The sequence below is a fragment of the Erigeron canadensis genome, chromosome 7 (genome assembly GCF_010389155.1).
Source record: "Erigeron canadensis isolate Cc75 chromosome 7, C_canadensis_v1, whole genome shotgun sequence".
NCBI classification, from domain to species: domain Eukaryota; kingdom Viridiplantae; phylum Streptophyta; class Magnoliopsida; order Asterales; family Asteraceae; genus Erigeron; species Erigeron canadensis.
In genome coordinates this window covers 36271759-36287087 of record NC_057767.1, presented here as the reverse complement: position 1 = coordinate 36287087, position 15329 = coordinate 36271759, and the positions used below count along the sequence as shown (strand labels likewise).

Below are 15329 nucleotides of genomic sequence, written 5' to 3'. Positions count from 1 at the left end.
AAAGCGTGTTAAAAAAGCATATCAAGTTGATAAAATAAATAATACTAAAAATATAACTAATATATAAGGTTCATAACATGAATAAGTAAAACTAAAACGAATAAGTAATGCTAAAAATATAACTTATATATATAAGGTTGACAAAACGAATAAGTAATACTAATAACTTAAAAAGAGAAATTTACATAATTAGCTTGAGCTGTCGGGTGTTCCCATGACCCATCTGCATGCTTGTGTCTGTTGCCATACATTTCGACCAGATCAGGTTCGACTCCTGGATTAGCTCGCTGTAAGCACATACATCAAATTATCATAAAAATAGCAATTATTTAGGGAATATGTATTTGTAAACACAAGTAAATATTTCATAACAAGTTACCGCATATCGGTCGGCATACTGAGATGCCGACTCCCGACCGTGTGTCCCTGCAAGTTTTTGGAGTGCCCGGTTATCCTTGTTGGTCTTGGCCCTTTTCACACGGTCCTCTCTTTGGTAGTAGCGCAACAAAGCGGACCAGTCCTCCAGCTCCATACCCTCGGGAACAGCTCCCTCCAACTCTGCAATCTTCTCTAAACCCCCCTTATGATCGAAGTGGGTTGATTTGAATCCGCTTTTCTAGTTCCGATATATATGTTGCGCATCAGCCTTGATCATATTGTCAAATGCTCCTCGTATGGGATCATTGGGGTCCAAATCGATGAAGTGATCCAATTTGAACCGTTCTTGCAATTTTTAAGTAATAGTTAGCGATATATCAAGTTTTTACAAAATATCAATTTAAGAATATAATATTATAGAGATTGTACATTTAAGGCTGGAACTAGGAACGTCTTATCCTGCGTCGGCACATCCGACCATGAGTCATAAGTCATAGGGACCCCACTACCACGAATCAATGTCCCTATATAACTCTTAAACATAGACCCCGAATCCCCCATTGCGTGCCACGTCTTAAACCTTTTCGTGTCAAAATCAACTTCAAGCCGACCATGTTTTTGAAACTCTTTCTCCAGGTTTAGTGTCTTGTTCTTCCCCCGACCTTTTTTAGGTGCTACAAAACAAAAAAAATTACCGCATATCACATGAAGTCCATAAATTATATATATATATATATATATATATATATAAACACAATATTTCTTATCACCTCCCCTGATGCAACCCCAAATTTTTCGCACCCACGATTTACGTGGTGGGTCGTTACCACCATCCCCACCATGAACTGTAGCCATTTATACTGTAAGTTACAAAAAATACCCATATTAATAATACATACAACAATACGATAAAGGTAAATTGTCACATAATTCTTTATACTATTTACAACATCTGTTTAAACTCAACAATTATACGTATTTTTTGAAAGTTATAATTTCATATACTTATAATTTCATATATTTATTTATACTTATTTCTTATACTTATTTAAACTTTTTTTTCCGTACTTAAATTTTGTTATATTTTCTACAAGCAAAATATATATATATATATATATACACATCATGTTATAGTTATTTTTGTATATACTTTTTATATTTCATTTTTTAAGTACATTTTATACTATTTACAACTTATGTTTTTATTACTTTTATACGTATATTTTTAAAGTTAAAATTTATATATTAGTGTAAGCTTGTTTTATATTTCTTTTTTCGTACTTAAAATGTTACATTTTCTACAACATTTTTATAGTTACTTTTATACATATATATCTTTTTATAGTTATGTTTATAAATACTTGTTATACTTCATTTTTAATATACATTTTTCATAAATTACAACTTAGCTTTTTATTACTTTTATACGTAAAAGTTATAATTTTATATACTTATTCAAACTTGTTTTATATTTTTTTCCGTACTTATATTTTGTTATATTTTCTACAAGTATTTTATAATAATTTTTTAATACCTTTTTATACTTAGTTTTATATATATCTTTTTATAGTTATTTTTTATATATACTTTTTATACTTCATTTTTAATATATCTTTTATATAAATTACATCTTTTATATAAATTACATCTTTTATATAAATTACTCTAGTTATATATATTTTATTTATTTATTTTTTTATACCTTGTTTTTTATATTTTTTTTAAGTTTGTCAAAACTTGATTTTTATACTTATATAATCAACTTTTATACTTATTTTCATACAAATTATTTCTTTCTATATAATCTTTTCTACCTATCTTTTATAACTTTTTTCTACATAATACTTTTATTTTTTGTACAAATTTTTTTCTAACAAAGTTTTTCTTAAACTATTGGGGATTTTTGACAACACTAACATATTAACACTAACAATTTGTACCAATAACACAAGAATAACAACAATTACAAACCACAAATCTTAACACATCAATTTACATTACTAATAATCCTAACAAATCTATAAAAAATCAAACATAAACATATACCAAAACTATAAAAAAACAAATTAAAGCAAACAAAAAAGGGTAATGATCAGAAAATACATACCAAAAATTGGCGTACGCCGGAAATAGTCGCCGAAAAAATTGACGACGGCCGGAAAAGTGACGATCGGTTTTGAAGATAAGGTTTTGGTTTGAGATTTTTTTGGTATTTAAAAGAGAGGTGGGGATGGTGGTAAGCAAAGTCGCCGCGGAAAGTTGGCCGGAATTAATGGAGAATATGGGGTGAATTTTTGATTTTTGAAAAGGTTTTGGGGTTTTTTTTTGGTGGAAGTCGACAGAAAAAGGGGCAAAGGAAGAAAGAAAGGGGGTGAAGTGATAAGGAGAGGATGGAGGATAAGGGGAGGCAACGGACGGTCTAATTCGAATCGCGGTTTTCGAGATAACTTTCCCCGGCGATGTCGTCGCGGAAAGTCTGGTCAAAGTCAGCGTGTAATTAATGCTGGTTGTTGGCTGCCAGTTTTGTCCTATTCGACATTCTGCGGCGACATTGCCGGGGAAAGTGATTGGTCGGCTTACACTTTATTCTCTGGTGGGGGTACGCGTGGTGTTAATTTAAGGTGAAAGGTTAGGTAAAGCATCCAATACCTATTTTAGGTAAAGCAGGAAGAATTATGTAAAATTTAGGGGGGTGTATGTTTATCAAAGTCAAAACTTTAACTTATAACTTTTTTTAATATGACAGTAACTAAGATAGGTAAAACGATACAGTACAGATCATTTTCACTTAATTTAATGACCAAGATTAGTACGATTGCAATAGAAAATCTAAAAGAATTGAAAGAAAAAAAAAACTTATGCTTATATAGCCATAAGTCAATCATGGATTCATGTCGACTGCAATAGTACCACCACTTTTGATGAATTTACTACAATATATAAATTTCACAGTTGACTGTACAAGTCAGTAATATATTATCGTGATACAAATATCACTTCCCATTGCTTTATATACTAGTCTTTTTTGGTATGAGTATCTGTGTCAGATTAACATGTAGGAGATATGACTTACCTGTTTTAATTAGTCCTTGATAAGAAATTCTCAAGTTTAAAATTAAAAGAAACCAAATGATAAGATTGGATAGGGATGAAAAAAAAAAGAAATTTTATGCATATAATGCATTCTTTATTTTGGAAGAGGATTCCCTCAAGTTAAACTAACATGACTAATCTTGTCTCTTAGATGAAAATCAAGAGCCAAGATTCAAAGATAATGATTGAATCTTAGCCCTTGATTTTCAATTAAGGGTCAAGATGTCCCCAACTTAACTCAAGTTATAAAAATAACTTGAGGGAATCCTCCCCAAGTTTTAAGAAGAAATGAAATAAAACAATGGAATATAAAGAGTTAATTACATTCTTGAGTTTACATGAAAGGAAATGAAAAAAATTAAAATATAAATTTACAAATATACCCTTATTAAATAAATTATTAAAAGTAGATTGATAGGTGAAGTAGTCCTTTTTACATATTTATCTTTTCTTTTTCATTCAAATCATGTTAAATTGGCAAGAAAATTTTAAGACTAAAAATCCTTAACTTTTCTTGTCATTCCTTTTTCTTTTCTTTTATTAAAAAAAACTCAAGAATGAAATTTTTAACATTATTCTTTATCATTTCTTTCCTTATCACCTTACACATGTGAAAGTGAGGTATCCAAATAAAATTTATTTGTTTTGATTATAATCAAGTTTCAACTTTAAGGGAATTAATAAGGGAAATTGGTGAGGATGATGAATCGTAAGAGTGATAGGTTATAAGGGGTGATCGATGAGAGAGTAATCTACTTAACTGGCTCAGACCTAGCCACCATGACTGTGCAATTATGATTATTTATATTAATAATTTAAACAAATAAGTACAAACAGGAAAAATAGAAGATGTGAATCTTATGAAGAACTTAAATCTAAATGGGAATTGACATAAGTCTTTGGGGGAAAAAAAATATAAAAAGTAGCCGAAAGTATGTTGGACACCCTTGTTATACGATTTTTGAGTTAAAACTTGTAAATGGAGCAGATGAAATTTTATAATAATTTTTTAAAAGTCTATATTTTATTATTTATAGATATCATTAAATAGGTTATTTTTGGAACTAAATTTTGCATTGATTTACTTGTATTTAATGATACCAAACTTACCACAGTCACACGACACGTGTAAGCATGTAAATAGACAATGAAAAAGAGAAATAAAAAAAAAAAGTTTCTGATTATATAAACCCCGAAAACTATTCTCGAAAATTCCGCACCAGATCCGGACCTTATATAAAAACCCGTAACGTAATATCATTACATGTATGTATTAGACCTGTATCTCTATAATATATAACAAAATTCTATATATTTCTCCCATTCTTCTTCATTAACATCGAAATATTTCCGTCAAAAACTCTTTCTATTCTTCTTGAAAGGACCATGGCGGAATCTGAAGCCAATCATCAAACCACCACTGATAACAATTCTCTGGTATTGTTATTGTTTTTATTATTTTCATTATATATATATATTGAAATAGATACACGCTAATTTCATTGTTTTGTATATGTAATTTTATTGTTTATATTGCTGTTGATGATTATTTTGTTCTAAAGCGCACTTAATTTATTTGAAATTGATTTATATATATATATATTATGTGTATCTATATATGTATCTATCTCTTTATTGCTGCTGAGGATGATTTTACCGTAAATTGCAGTTATAATTTCTGAAAAATTGATATATTCATAATTCCTTAGGTAATTATGTTGCTGTTAAATAGAAGTTGATTTTACATTGGTAAAAACACTATATATATATATATATAATATTTGTATTTAATTATTTGTATGTGTCTATTTCTGATCAGATCTGTATTTATTTACTTTTTTATGGTTTTTATTTTCTTATGATGTTAAAATTTTGATGTGAATTAATAATTGTGATGAAATTGAAGGCACAGAGGGATGGAGGAGAGAAGAATGATTTAAAATATCTAGAATTTGTGCAAACTGCGGTGATCTATTTCATTGTTTGTTTCTCGACTGTTTACGCTTATGCTAAAGAAAACTCCGGTCGGTTAAAGCCCGGTGTTCAATCCGTTGAAAGCACCGTTAAAACGGTTGTTGGACCGGTGTACGATCGGTTTCACCATGTCCCGGCTGACCTCCTTAAGTTCGCTGATTCAAAGGTACTTGTTGTTTAAAGGTTATTATTACTTATATATTTATATTTTACGGTCGTTACTTTTATTTTTACTTTTTATGCATGTAATAACGCCTTATAAAAAAAAAAAATTTAATATGAATGTGAATTCTTTTGTCATATGCTATCATGTGCATGTTCTATGAATCTATGTGTGACCTCATTTGTTGTATAGTAGATAAAAGTAGTGGGTAGAGTCCACAAATGAAAGTGAAATAATAAAATTTAGTTGGTGCAATATGACGCTAGTAAGACAAGTTGCATTGAAGTCGATATAGTATTTCTTAGGGTCAAAGTTTAATAAATATTTTTGATAATAAAGTGGGTGGTCTTTTTTTTTTTATTAAAAGAGATACATATCAAGTATCAACACTTCAAAGTTCAAACCTATACATAATTTACAATTTGTCCGTCCTTAGGGTCCGAATTGTAGTGAAAATTTATGTAAAAAACCACTTTAAATCACAATGCATAACTCTTTACACATTTATTCCCAATTAGACTACCCACAACCTTTTAGTTGACGGGTTACCTCGAAGCCTTTTGTATATGATATAGGTTAAACTAAAGCAGGGCTTGAACCTTGCTGAAATCTGATTTAAATCAGTATTCTATCATACTGCTAGTTGACTATATTATTAGTATTGCATTTTCAAATCTGATGGTGCTTTCATGATGTGTAGGTTGGTGACTTGCTGGCTGAGCTAAATCGCCGCCTACCAGCGCAGATGAAACAGCTTCCAAACCAAGCAAATTATGTGGTTCATAACCTTCCGGAAGTGGCTAAAGATTTGGCTTGTGAGGCATTCAAAACATCCAAAAAATTGGGTCATACATTGTATGTGAAATACGAGCCAACAGCTAAACAGCTTTACACCGACTACGAACCTGTGGCTGAGAAGTATGCTGTATCAACCTGGAGATCGATGAACAAACTTCCATTGTTCCCTCAAGTAGCCCATGTAGCCGTTCCCACAGCTGCATTCGTGATTGAGAAGTACAACTATATAGTGTGTTTCACAGCTGATAAAGGTTATCTCGTGGCCCAATTTCTACCGTTGGTTCCACTTGATAAAATTGCAAAGGTTTTCAAAGAGGGTGAGAACGAGCCACCAGCTGGACAAAGTATTCCTGTCGAGACATGATTTCTGTGTTACATATTGCCCGCATACGGGATGGTCCAATTAAGTTAGTAGTGTGATGACCTCTTTTTGGTCTGTTTTATGTTTTTGGCTTATGTTCTTATATATGTAGTCAGATGGATTTTATGCTAGTGGGAGTATGACCCAAGTGTAGTTTGGTTGTATATCTGCATTCTCATCTTCTCCTAGTTTGATCTTGAAATTTTACCAGTGGTTTCAGAACCTAGTGTTCAAAAGTTGACAAAAATTCGAAACTTTTGTGACACCTATTCTCATGGGTCTCTTAACATTGGGAAAAATCTAATCATAAACATTAGCTAAAATCAGATCATCCGAATTACAGTTTTGGGTTGCTTTCTTTTGGTCACTTGCTGTTACCTGATAATCAGCAGAGACCAAACAAACTAAAATACAGAACGCAAACTAAACCCAATCCATTCTATTCTGTTTATACCTAAAAACCACATTGCATAACTAAAACGGGTGAAGGTTCAGTATTAAAACGATGTATTACTTCAAGTAGATGAAAGAAAACCAAGTGTAATTCAAGTCTCTCATCTTTGTATGCAGTTCGTAAGGCTAAAACTAACAAACAAATATTTGCAGCCAGTGTCTTTTGAATGAAGCTAGGCATATGACTAGGCAAAAACAAAATAATGAATCTAAAACAATAATCATATAAGACTGAATGAGACATTATATAGGCAGAATAACTTGTACCTGTCAGCAGCATTGGGGAACATTTTCTTAATAGCTGAATTCCCCACATGAATGCTTGCTGCAAGTGCAAGAGAAAGATGTTTAGAGCTGTTAAACTTGACCGTAATCTGACCATTCATTTTATTGTTGATCTCAGCTCGGACAGAGTTGGTCCCAGGTCCCAGCAGAGAACTGGGCCAAAATATTGAGAGCTAATGCAAAATCGCCGTTCTACTCTTCAGTCAATAACCCCAATGTTGACTGGACTTGACCATGGTGCTGGACCTCGATCTTGACTTCATTTGCAAAGTGAGCAAACTAAAAAAAAAGTTAACAAACTAGACAGAATCTGTTGTTCATATTCTGTTTACACCTAAAAGTTAACAAAATGATAGAGAAAAAACAACATATGCATACTTAAACAAGCAAAGATGCAAGTGACCAAGTCCCAGCAGAGAACTAAGCCAACATATGAGAGCCAATGCAAAATCGCCTTTCCACTCGTTAATCGATAACCCCAATGTTTACTCATTACTGCACTTGACCATGGTGCTGGACCTCAACGTTGGCTTCATTTGCAAAATCAGAGTGCTGATGCCCACCGTGCACGAAACTGATTATCCTCCGAATGCCAAGCGCTTCTTTCAAGAAATTCTTTTCTGCTAAGACCTTCAGTATTTCACCATTTGGAGATGGTGATCCGTATTTCACCATTTGGAAGCGCCTTTTGACCTCCGCGATTTATACTACACAACCCATGGTCTCTTTTTCAAGAGAAGCCCGATTTACTGAACTTGGATCCCTAATTCGCAAATCACTAACAGCATGACAAATAGCTTCAGACATAAACGATAGTCTTTATATATATATATAGAAACAAAAAGCATTCATAGCTCATATATAGAACAAAAAGCATTCATTGTTACATAGATATAGGACAAAAGATGAACGCTAAAGCCAAAAAGTGCATAAATGAGCTCAACTATCTTTCAAAACTTGCTCTACACTTTGCTTCTCTATGATATTATCAATGTGGGCAGCCTGATTCAAAAGATTTATACTAGAAATGGTTGCATTTCTATGTTGTGTAGAACCAAGGTGTTTAAGAAATGCACAATTTTTTCCATTAACTTTCTTCCAGTTGTCAAAGCCTTTAACTGTAAACGCATCTGAGTCATTACGAACATTTGGTTTGTCACTAAACAAGTAACAAATAAAGCAATATGCGGCATTTGTTGTAGGAGAGTACTCTAACCAATTAGGAAAAACTTTAAACCATGAATATTGGAATCGGCGTGGATGCTTCTCTGAACCTTTAGCTGGATACTTTTGTAAATGAAGCTGAAAAGGTCCTAGCTTCAAATTAGCTAATCTTACGTTTTCCCTCTCATTAACCGAATAATCCCACATATGTTTCCGCTTTGCTGGATCTCTTTCCAAACAGCTAATATCCAACTCATTACTATTTGGCCTTGGCGTCTCGGGAATATGTTCATTTGGTTGATTTTGCTCTTGCTCAGGCTCACTTGTTGAAACTTTGGCACGTTTGCTTTCTTGGTATGCACTGTCTGATGTATCGCTGGGTTTTCTCTTAAAAAACGAATCGATTGTTCTAAGTTTTCCCATGATACGCCTGCAAAAGTCGTAAAGATTTAATGGTAGCAAAAAAATTCAGTAAAATAATACAACAAATTCAAAAACTCAGTTCCTTATTAGTATACATTACTATATCTAAACCCAAAATTCTGAAATTTAAATGACAAAAATTTCATTAAAGTATCAGAAGTGTATAGTCAATATATATGAGCTAAACAGCACGTTGACTAGTAATTGTCAAAATATTTGAAAAGTCAATACAGCAATGGCAATTCAGAATATTATAGAAAAGGTAAGTAAGCACACAATGTCGTATTCTACGGGTTTTAGGTCTTAATATCTTGACGGTTTATGGGGGATTAAAATGTAGACAGTGTTTTTCACATGTTTTGGGTCATAATATCTTGACAGTTTATGGGGGGTTATAATGTAGACACTCTTATGCCTACCATGACTGTTTAGAGAGGTTGCTTCCAGCATCTATCTAAGATAGAAAAAAACCTCCAACACTGAAAGGCGTGAGGATAAAACCCTTGACCTCCGTCTATATAGGCAAAGGTGTTGAATACTTATCCAACTTTACTGGTTTATAAAGTTTAGTACACTTTAGTCTTTAGGAGGTTGAACCTTGTATTTGACGGGATCTTTATATATATTAAAAGGCAAATGATCTAATTTCAATTGATCAATCAAAACTCTCAATTTTATTAAATTATCAAATTAAACATGTGACTTAATTCAACCAATAAAATTAACTAATGTTGTAGACCAAAAACATGTCTCAAGATTTTACAATAAAGATAAACACAATTATTATATAAGTTATAATTCTACACAAATACTACAATTAAATAAGTTCTATTTTCAGTTTCTTTAAACAAATAATGTCGATGTTAAGAATCCTAATCTAGATTAGTTATATGTTTATTATATATATCCGTTTATTTAGTTTATCTACCAATATATATATAACAAGGTCCTAAATTCTTTTATAAAGAATTAAAGATCGTTAGATGAGTTCAAACTTTTGATTACAACCATAATGTGTTATTTCCAATTTTACTATTGAAAAAACACAACTTTAGTCCTTCTATTTTACATAATTAATCAAATATTATCTTCGTACACTTGAAAACTTTTAATGTATCGATTATATGTTTAAACATATTTGGATTCTATGTTAGCTGTGAATGGACTTTGATAGAATCCAAAAAGCCCATGACTAGACCATCAAAAGTCCAGAACCAAAGCAAAAAATAAAAACTTTTTAAAGATAACTAAAATAATAATACACACACATATATATATATATATATATATATATATTTAATTCTATGATCAATAAATAAATAAATATAAATAAATAAAGTATATATTCTCAAATAAAAAAATGTTAATAACATCATTAAAATAATCTAACTATTTAAATGTATTAATAAACATCATTTAATGGTTATTTTTTAAGGATAAAAAAAGTATAGTATATATATATATATTATAATATTAAACATATGATTTTTATAATAATATTATAATATGAATATAAAATCAAATATTGAAAACTTATATTACAATTTCTTTTAAGCATTGAATTATATTTATTCAATTACTTAAATGAGAACCATACTAATGTGGTAATAGCCCAGTGGTACCCGTCACCCATGATGCTTAGGGCCCATAGGGGAAGTTTTAAATCTAATAACAATGATTATCCTAATTATATTCTGTTTACAATTACTAATAACAACATTATTACAATTAAATTGATTACACTTAATAATATAAAATAAAATATTGATAGAAATATGTAACGCCCTTAACTTTTAGCTATATTTTGTTCTTAGATAGACATTATCCAATAAATTATTATTTATTTTTGAATTAGGTTAAAAGTGTAAATTGGTGATGAAAAATCAAAAAGTGTGAATTAATTTAGACATGTGTTGAATTAATTAATTTTGAGAAATTGAGAGTTGTGATTGGTCAATTGAATTTAGTGTATACTAGATTTTAATCCCGCGAAAAACGCGGGTGCGTTTTTAAAAATCGATTTTAGTAAATTGATACAAAATTATATTTGAGAAAATAAAATAATTAGTTTATAAGTTTAACATATTAGATAAAAACCAATTACTAAGATATACTAATAACATAGATTTTTATCCCGCGGAAAACGCGGGTAAGTTTAATAAAATCGTTTTTAGTATATCCGATAAGGTGAAATAATTAATATTTAGTAAAATATATTTACTTTTATACTTGTTCAGATGAAAACGTGAGTTAAATTCTAAAAGCAAAATGTTCAAAATAGTCATACTCATTTTCAAGATTTGTTTTGCTACATCCATCATGTCCATGTACTATAAATAATCCACTGATCACAAAAACTTGAGCTTGGAATGACAATAGCCAAGATCTCAGTTTCATCTTTATTTTTGCAACAATATAGATAAACATAAACATAGTGTCGCATACGTCTAAAATGATGATTCTTCAAGCTGTATGACTAACCAATAAAGAATTATTGATTTCTTCAAAACAAACCAAATTAGATTCCATGTATATAAATTTTTAGAATCAACTTTTTGATTTCCTCTAAACTTGTATAACACATGAAACTAAGAAGCAAAGTCAAATTTATAGTACTCATGTCATGAATAAAGTAAACATCATGATTTCCTTTTAGGAAAGGAAATGGATCTGCCAACCAAACCATGTCACCATCATTGTACATCCCGCTGTATTGAAGCTCTCTAGTATTTGAAGCAAATGACTTTGCCCTATTGAAGTGAAGTTGAAGAATACCTGCAGATGGAACCTAAGGCATTAACTAATGTCAAAAAACTCATTTCCTTGTTTTAGTCGTAAACTTTATCTACACAAACATGTTCTCCAGCCTCTTCTTTCTTTCTTTCTTTTTTTTTTTTTTTGTTGGAACACATGCACATATTTAAACAGCCATCGTCATCATCTTCATTTTCTACTACACTTATATGATCAAACAACCCACTATACAATATACTTTTCTACACACACATCCTCATTTATAGTCTTGTATCCTAAAACTTATAGACTTCCAAGCTGAGTGAATTCCACGTTGAGTCTGTCAGAAGTTGACACGTATATCCTAAAAGAGTTTTGTTTGTCTGTTTGCCCAAACTAACCCGACACAAATGTTCTCAACCCATACTTAAAAGGATAGATTCGAACCATTACCCAAACCTCCTAACCTACTACGTTTTGACCTCTCTGCAAGAAATCACTAAGTTTATTGTTTGTCAGTTTGTCCAATCCGACCCGGTCCAATTGTTCTCAACCCATACTTAAAAAAGCATATTTAAACCATTACCGAAACCTCCTAACCTACTGCATTTTGAAATCTCTGCCTATAATCACTAAGTTTACTAACTATTTTTAACCAATTAATACAACATGCTTTCATCATAACCATTTTGCGACATACTTGCTATGTATTAACCATTTCATGCAGCATAGTTGCCATCATGGTTGAAAAAATAAATCAATTGTAAATATCATTAATAAGTGAAAGACACAGTGCATATTTATGTACCTGTAATTGGACGACTTCACCATCTCGCTCGCTACTATACTCGTGCTCCATAACACGAGTTTCAGTAATTCAAATTTTATTGTGGCTGTTTACATCTATTTGGCCAGGTTGGGTAGTCGGAACCCTCAAGATAAAATGCTCAATGGTCACTGCATTTAGCAAATGAACACAAAATGGTTTGCCAGATCCGACCCATTTCAATCTACATCAAAGAGTTACTGGATTACCCAAGCTGCCCGACCTGATTATTTGAATAATCTACCTGAAAGCGTGTTGTGGTTTCTTGCTGTGAAGTCGTTCAAATGCTTCAACTTCATTTAGAGCTTTGGCAGTTTTATAAAGAAAACCAAATCAAAAGTTAAAATATAATCTAACTACCAAGAATGGTTATACCGATCCCATTTCCAACAATACAAATGATTTCCGTTTCAACCAAGAATTATAAAGGGTAATATATTCAGATGACTTTTACCTCTATGAGAACTGTCTTAGCCAGAATAAGAGCATCCAATATGGTCCGGTAACCTATAGAAGCTCCAGCATATAACATAACTCCATCGATTGCCCCTTAAAATGCATCAGCCCCTCGACAAATACATGAACCATGTCATTAACTAAACATCTGAACCAAATTCTACCCGTTTGACAGTTACCCGACCACCTGTGTTTAGACTCACATTTGACCCACTTTAAAAACCCCGTTTTCAGCAAATGTTATTCCATTTGAAAGACGTACGCCCATACTTTTGATACCTTATAAAGCTTAAGAGCTCAAAGTTAAGTAAAGCTAATGATAGGATTTGATTAGCATATCAAAAACATTTAAAAGACTCACCTGATCCATTGTTGATATAAAAAGAAACTATTTTCCAGTGAAGATCACCTGCAATAATTTAGAAACTTCATCAACACTTAAAACATCCAGTACAACAATCCAAAAAGGTTGTGACAGTTAAATTAATGAACGAACCTTTACATGTGCGTTTGAGAAGTAAAAACTCATCACTGAAACTCCCAATTGAGTTGCTGCCAGTGCCATTGCTATACAAACTTCCTTTTTCTGCTCGAGGTACAGAGGGGATATTACGTGTTTCTTTTACAGTCCTTGCTTTTAGTGTTGCCGCACCACGTGGAGCTATACAAAAGTTATGATACAAATAGTGAACATGTCAAATTGGGTAATTATAAGTAGAAGCTATATTGGCTTGATACCTTTTCCAATATTTCAATATTTAGTGTGTTATATACTACCACGCTTTTTATCAAGTTGGTTAATGAACCATTAAAAAAATAATTTTGGGACATATTCAACCCATTTGACCCAGAACCGTTTCCATTTATCTAATTTTATTTGGTTTTACACATTACGACAAAATGAGCCAACATTGATGTAAGTAAATGAGTCGAAGCTTTCGCTTCCACTCTAAACCAACATTAATCTTAAATTACCAGTGGCGGCAACAGTAAATTCATGGTATCACCAGGTTACTTGACATTAACCGCAGAGCTAACAACCGATGCCAGATGGTCACGCTCCACACCCATTGCCTCTACAGCTTCTACACATTGTGCTGCAACTAAAGTAACGACAGATGCTACTGCCTAGTCGGTTTTCATTATCTCTTCATCCTTTCTATTTCCTACTGAGGCAGCAGTGGCGGCTCCAATTGCAGCAACTACAACATCAACACCAGCAACCGATACAGTTGCATGTGATTGTGCATTATGAACTCTCGCTTCCTCTTTCTTCTTCTCTTTTATGTCCTTCAACAACCTTCCCACAGTTTTACCTCCACCACCAGTAGCTGTTGCGGCACTGGTGGCTCCACCTATAACAATGTTGACCCAACAAATCACAAACAATATTAACCCCAACTATAACAATGATGACTACTTATATTAGTACTATGGAATTCAAAATAAATAATGATCTGTTCTGATTTTAAATAGATAATAGTTTTTTAGGACAACCAATGAACCAATCCAACCTGATTCGTTCCAAGAATGACGTTTTTTGGCTCATTACCCAAAACACCCATTATACTCCCTTTAATGAAAAGAATATGCATATATATTGATTTCAAAGTATATAACATATAAACATATTTTATTTCCTCCATCATCATCATCATCATCATCATCATCATCATCATCATCATCATCATCATCATCATCATCCGCCTTAACAAAAGTGGTTTTTACATATAAACAAATCAATTAATAGATATATGCATACATATGGATATACAAATATATGTATATATATACAGTCAATTTTTGCATAGCTTATTAGATACCGATTGTACCAGCAGTATTACCAATGTTGAGCTCCAGCTTAAATCCCACCAACCATGGCTGACCCAATAACAATCTGCACTTTGAACTAAACACCAATCATATTGAATCAGTGTGATTGTGTACCTCTTTACTCCCTGCTTCATGTCCCTGCTTCTTCCATCTACTACTTCATATTTATAGAAAAAAAAAAGAGAGAAATTACTTTAGATCTGAAAGAAACTTCACCTTTTTTAGAACAATGGTGGAAAAAAAATACCTTTTATTTTATGTCTTCTCTTGTAATGAAACTTGACCTTCATCTTGAATCTGATGATATTCAAATGCCATAATAGAATTATAGATATAGATATATCAAAAAATGGTCTACTTTCCATAAAGTGGATGGTTTTCACTTACCA

At 31.8% G+C, this 15329-nt stretch overlaps 3 protein-coding genes across 4 annotated transcripts; 1 reads left to right on the top strand and 2 right to left on the bottom strand.

Moving 5' to 3' along the window:
* Nucleotides 1-4681: 4681 nt before the first annotated feature.
* Nucleotides 4682-6931, top strand: LOC122606808 (stress-related protein-like). Of its 2 annotated transcripts, none has more exons than XM_043779665.1 (3): nt 4682-4908; nt 5384-5611; nt 6309-6931. In XM_043779665.1, the coding sequence occupies exons 1-3, from the start codon at nt 4858-4860 to the stop codon at nt 6768-6770; spliced, it is 741 nt and encodes a 246-aa protein (XP_043635600.1). In that variant the 5' UTR covers nt 4682-4857; the 3' UTR covers nt 6771-6931. The 2 variants fall into 2 exon arrangements, with proteins under 2 accessions (XP_043635600.1, XP_043635599.1); XM_043779664.1 differs by having other exon boundaries at nt 4683-4908; nt 5378-5611.
* Nucleotides 6932-8331: 1400 nt separating this feature from the next.
* On the bottom strand, nt 8332-9215 carry LOC122608711. Its single transcript, XM_043781807.1, has 2 exons — nt 9188-9215; nt 8332-9099 (listed from the first exon to the last, which is right to left on the bottom strand). Coding segments are annotated over exons 1-2 (657 nt in total). The 5' UTR covers nt 9190-9215; the 3' UTR covers nt 8332-8444.
* A 2387-nt stretch (nt 9216-11602) lies between these two features.
* LOC122609436 (VAN3-binding protein-like) lies at nt 11603-15074 on the bottom strand. Its single transcript, XM_043782478.1, has 9 exons — nt 15055-15074; nt 14940-15004; nt 14278-14462; nt 14123-14235; nt 13995-14056; nt 13604-13768; nt 13106-13516; nt 12634-12895; nt 11603-11867 (listed from the first exon to the last, which is right to left on the bottom strand). Exons 1-7 carry the CDS (start codon nt 15072-15074, stop codon nt 13446-13448), a joined length of 681 nt encoding a protein of 226 aa, XP_043638413.1. The 3' UTR covers nt 11603-11867; nt 12634-12895; nt 13106-13445.
* Nucleotides 15075-15329: the final 255 nt, after the last annotated feature.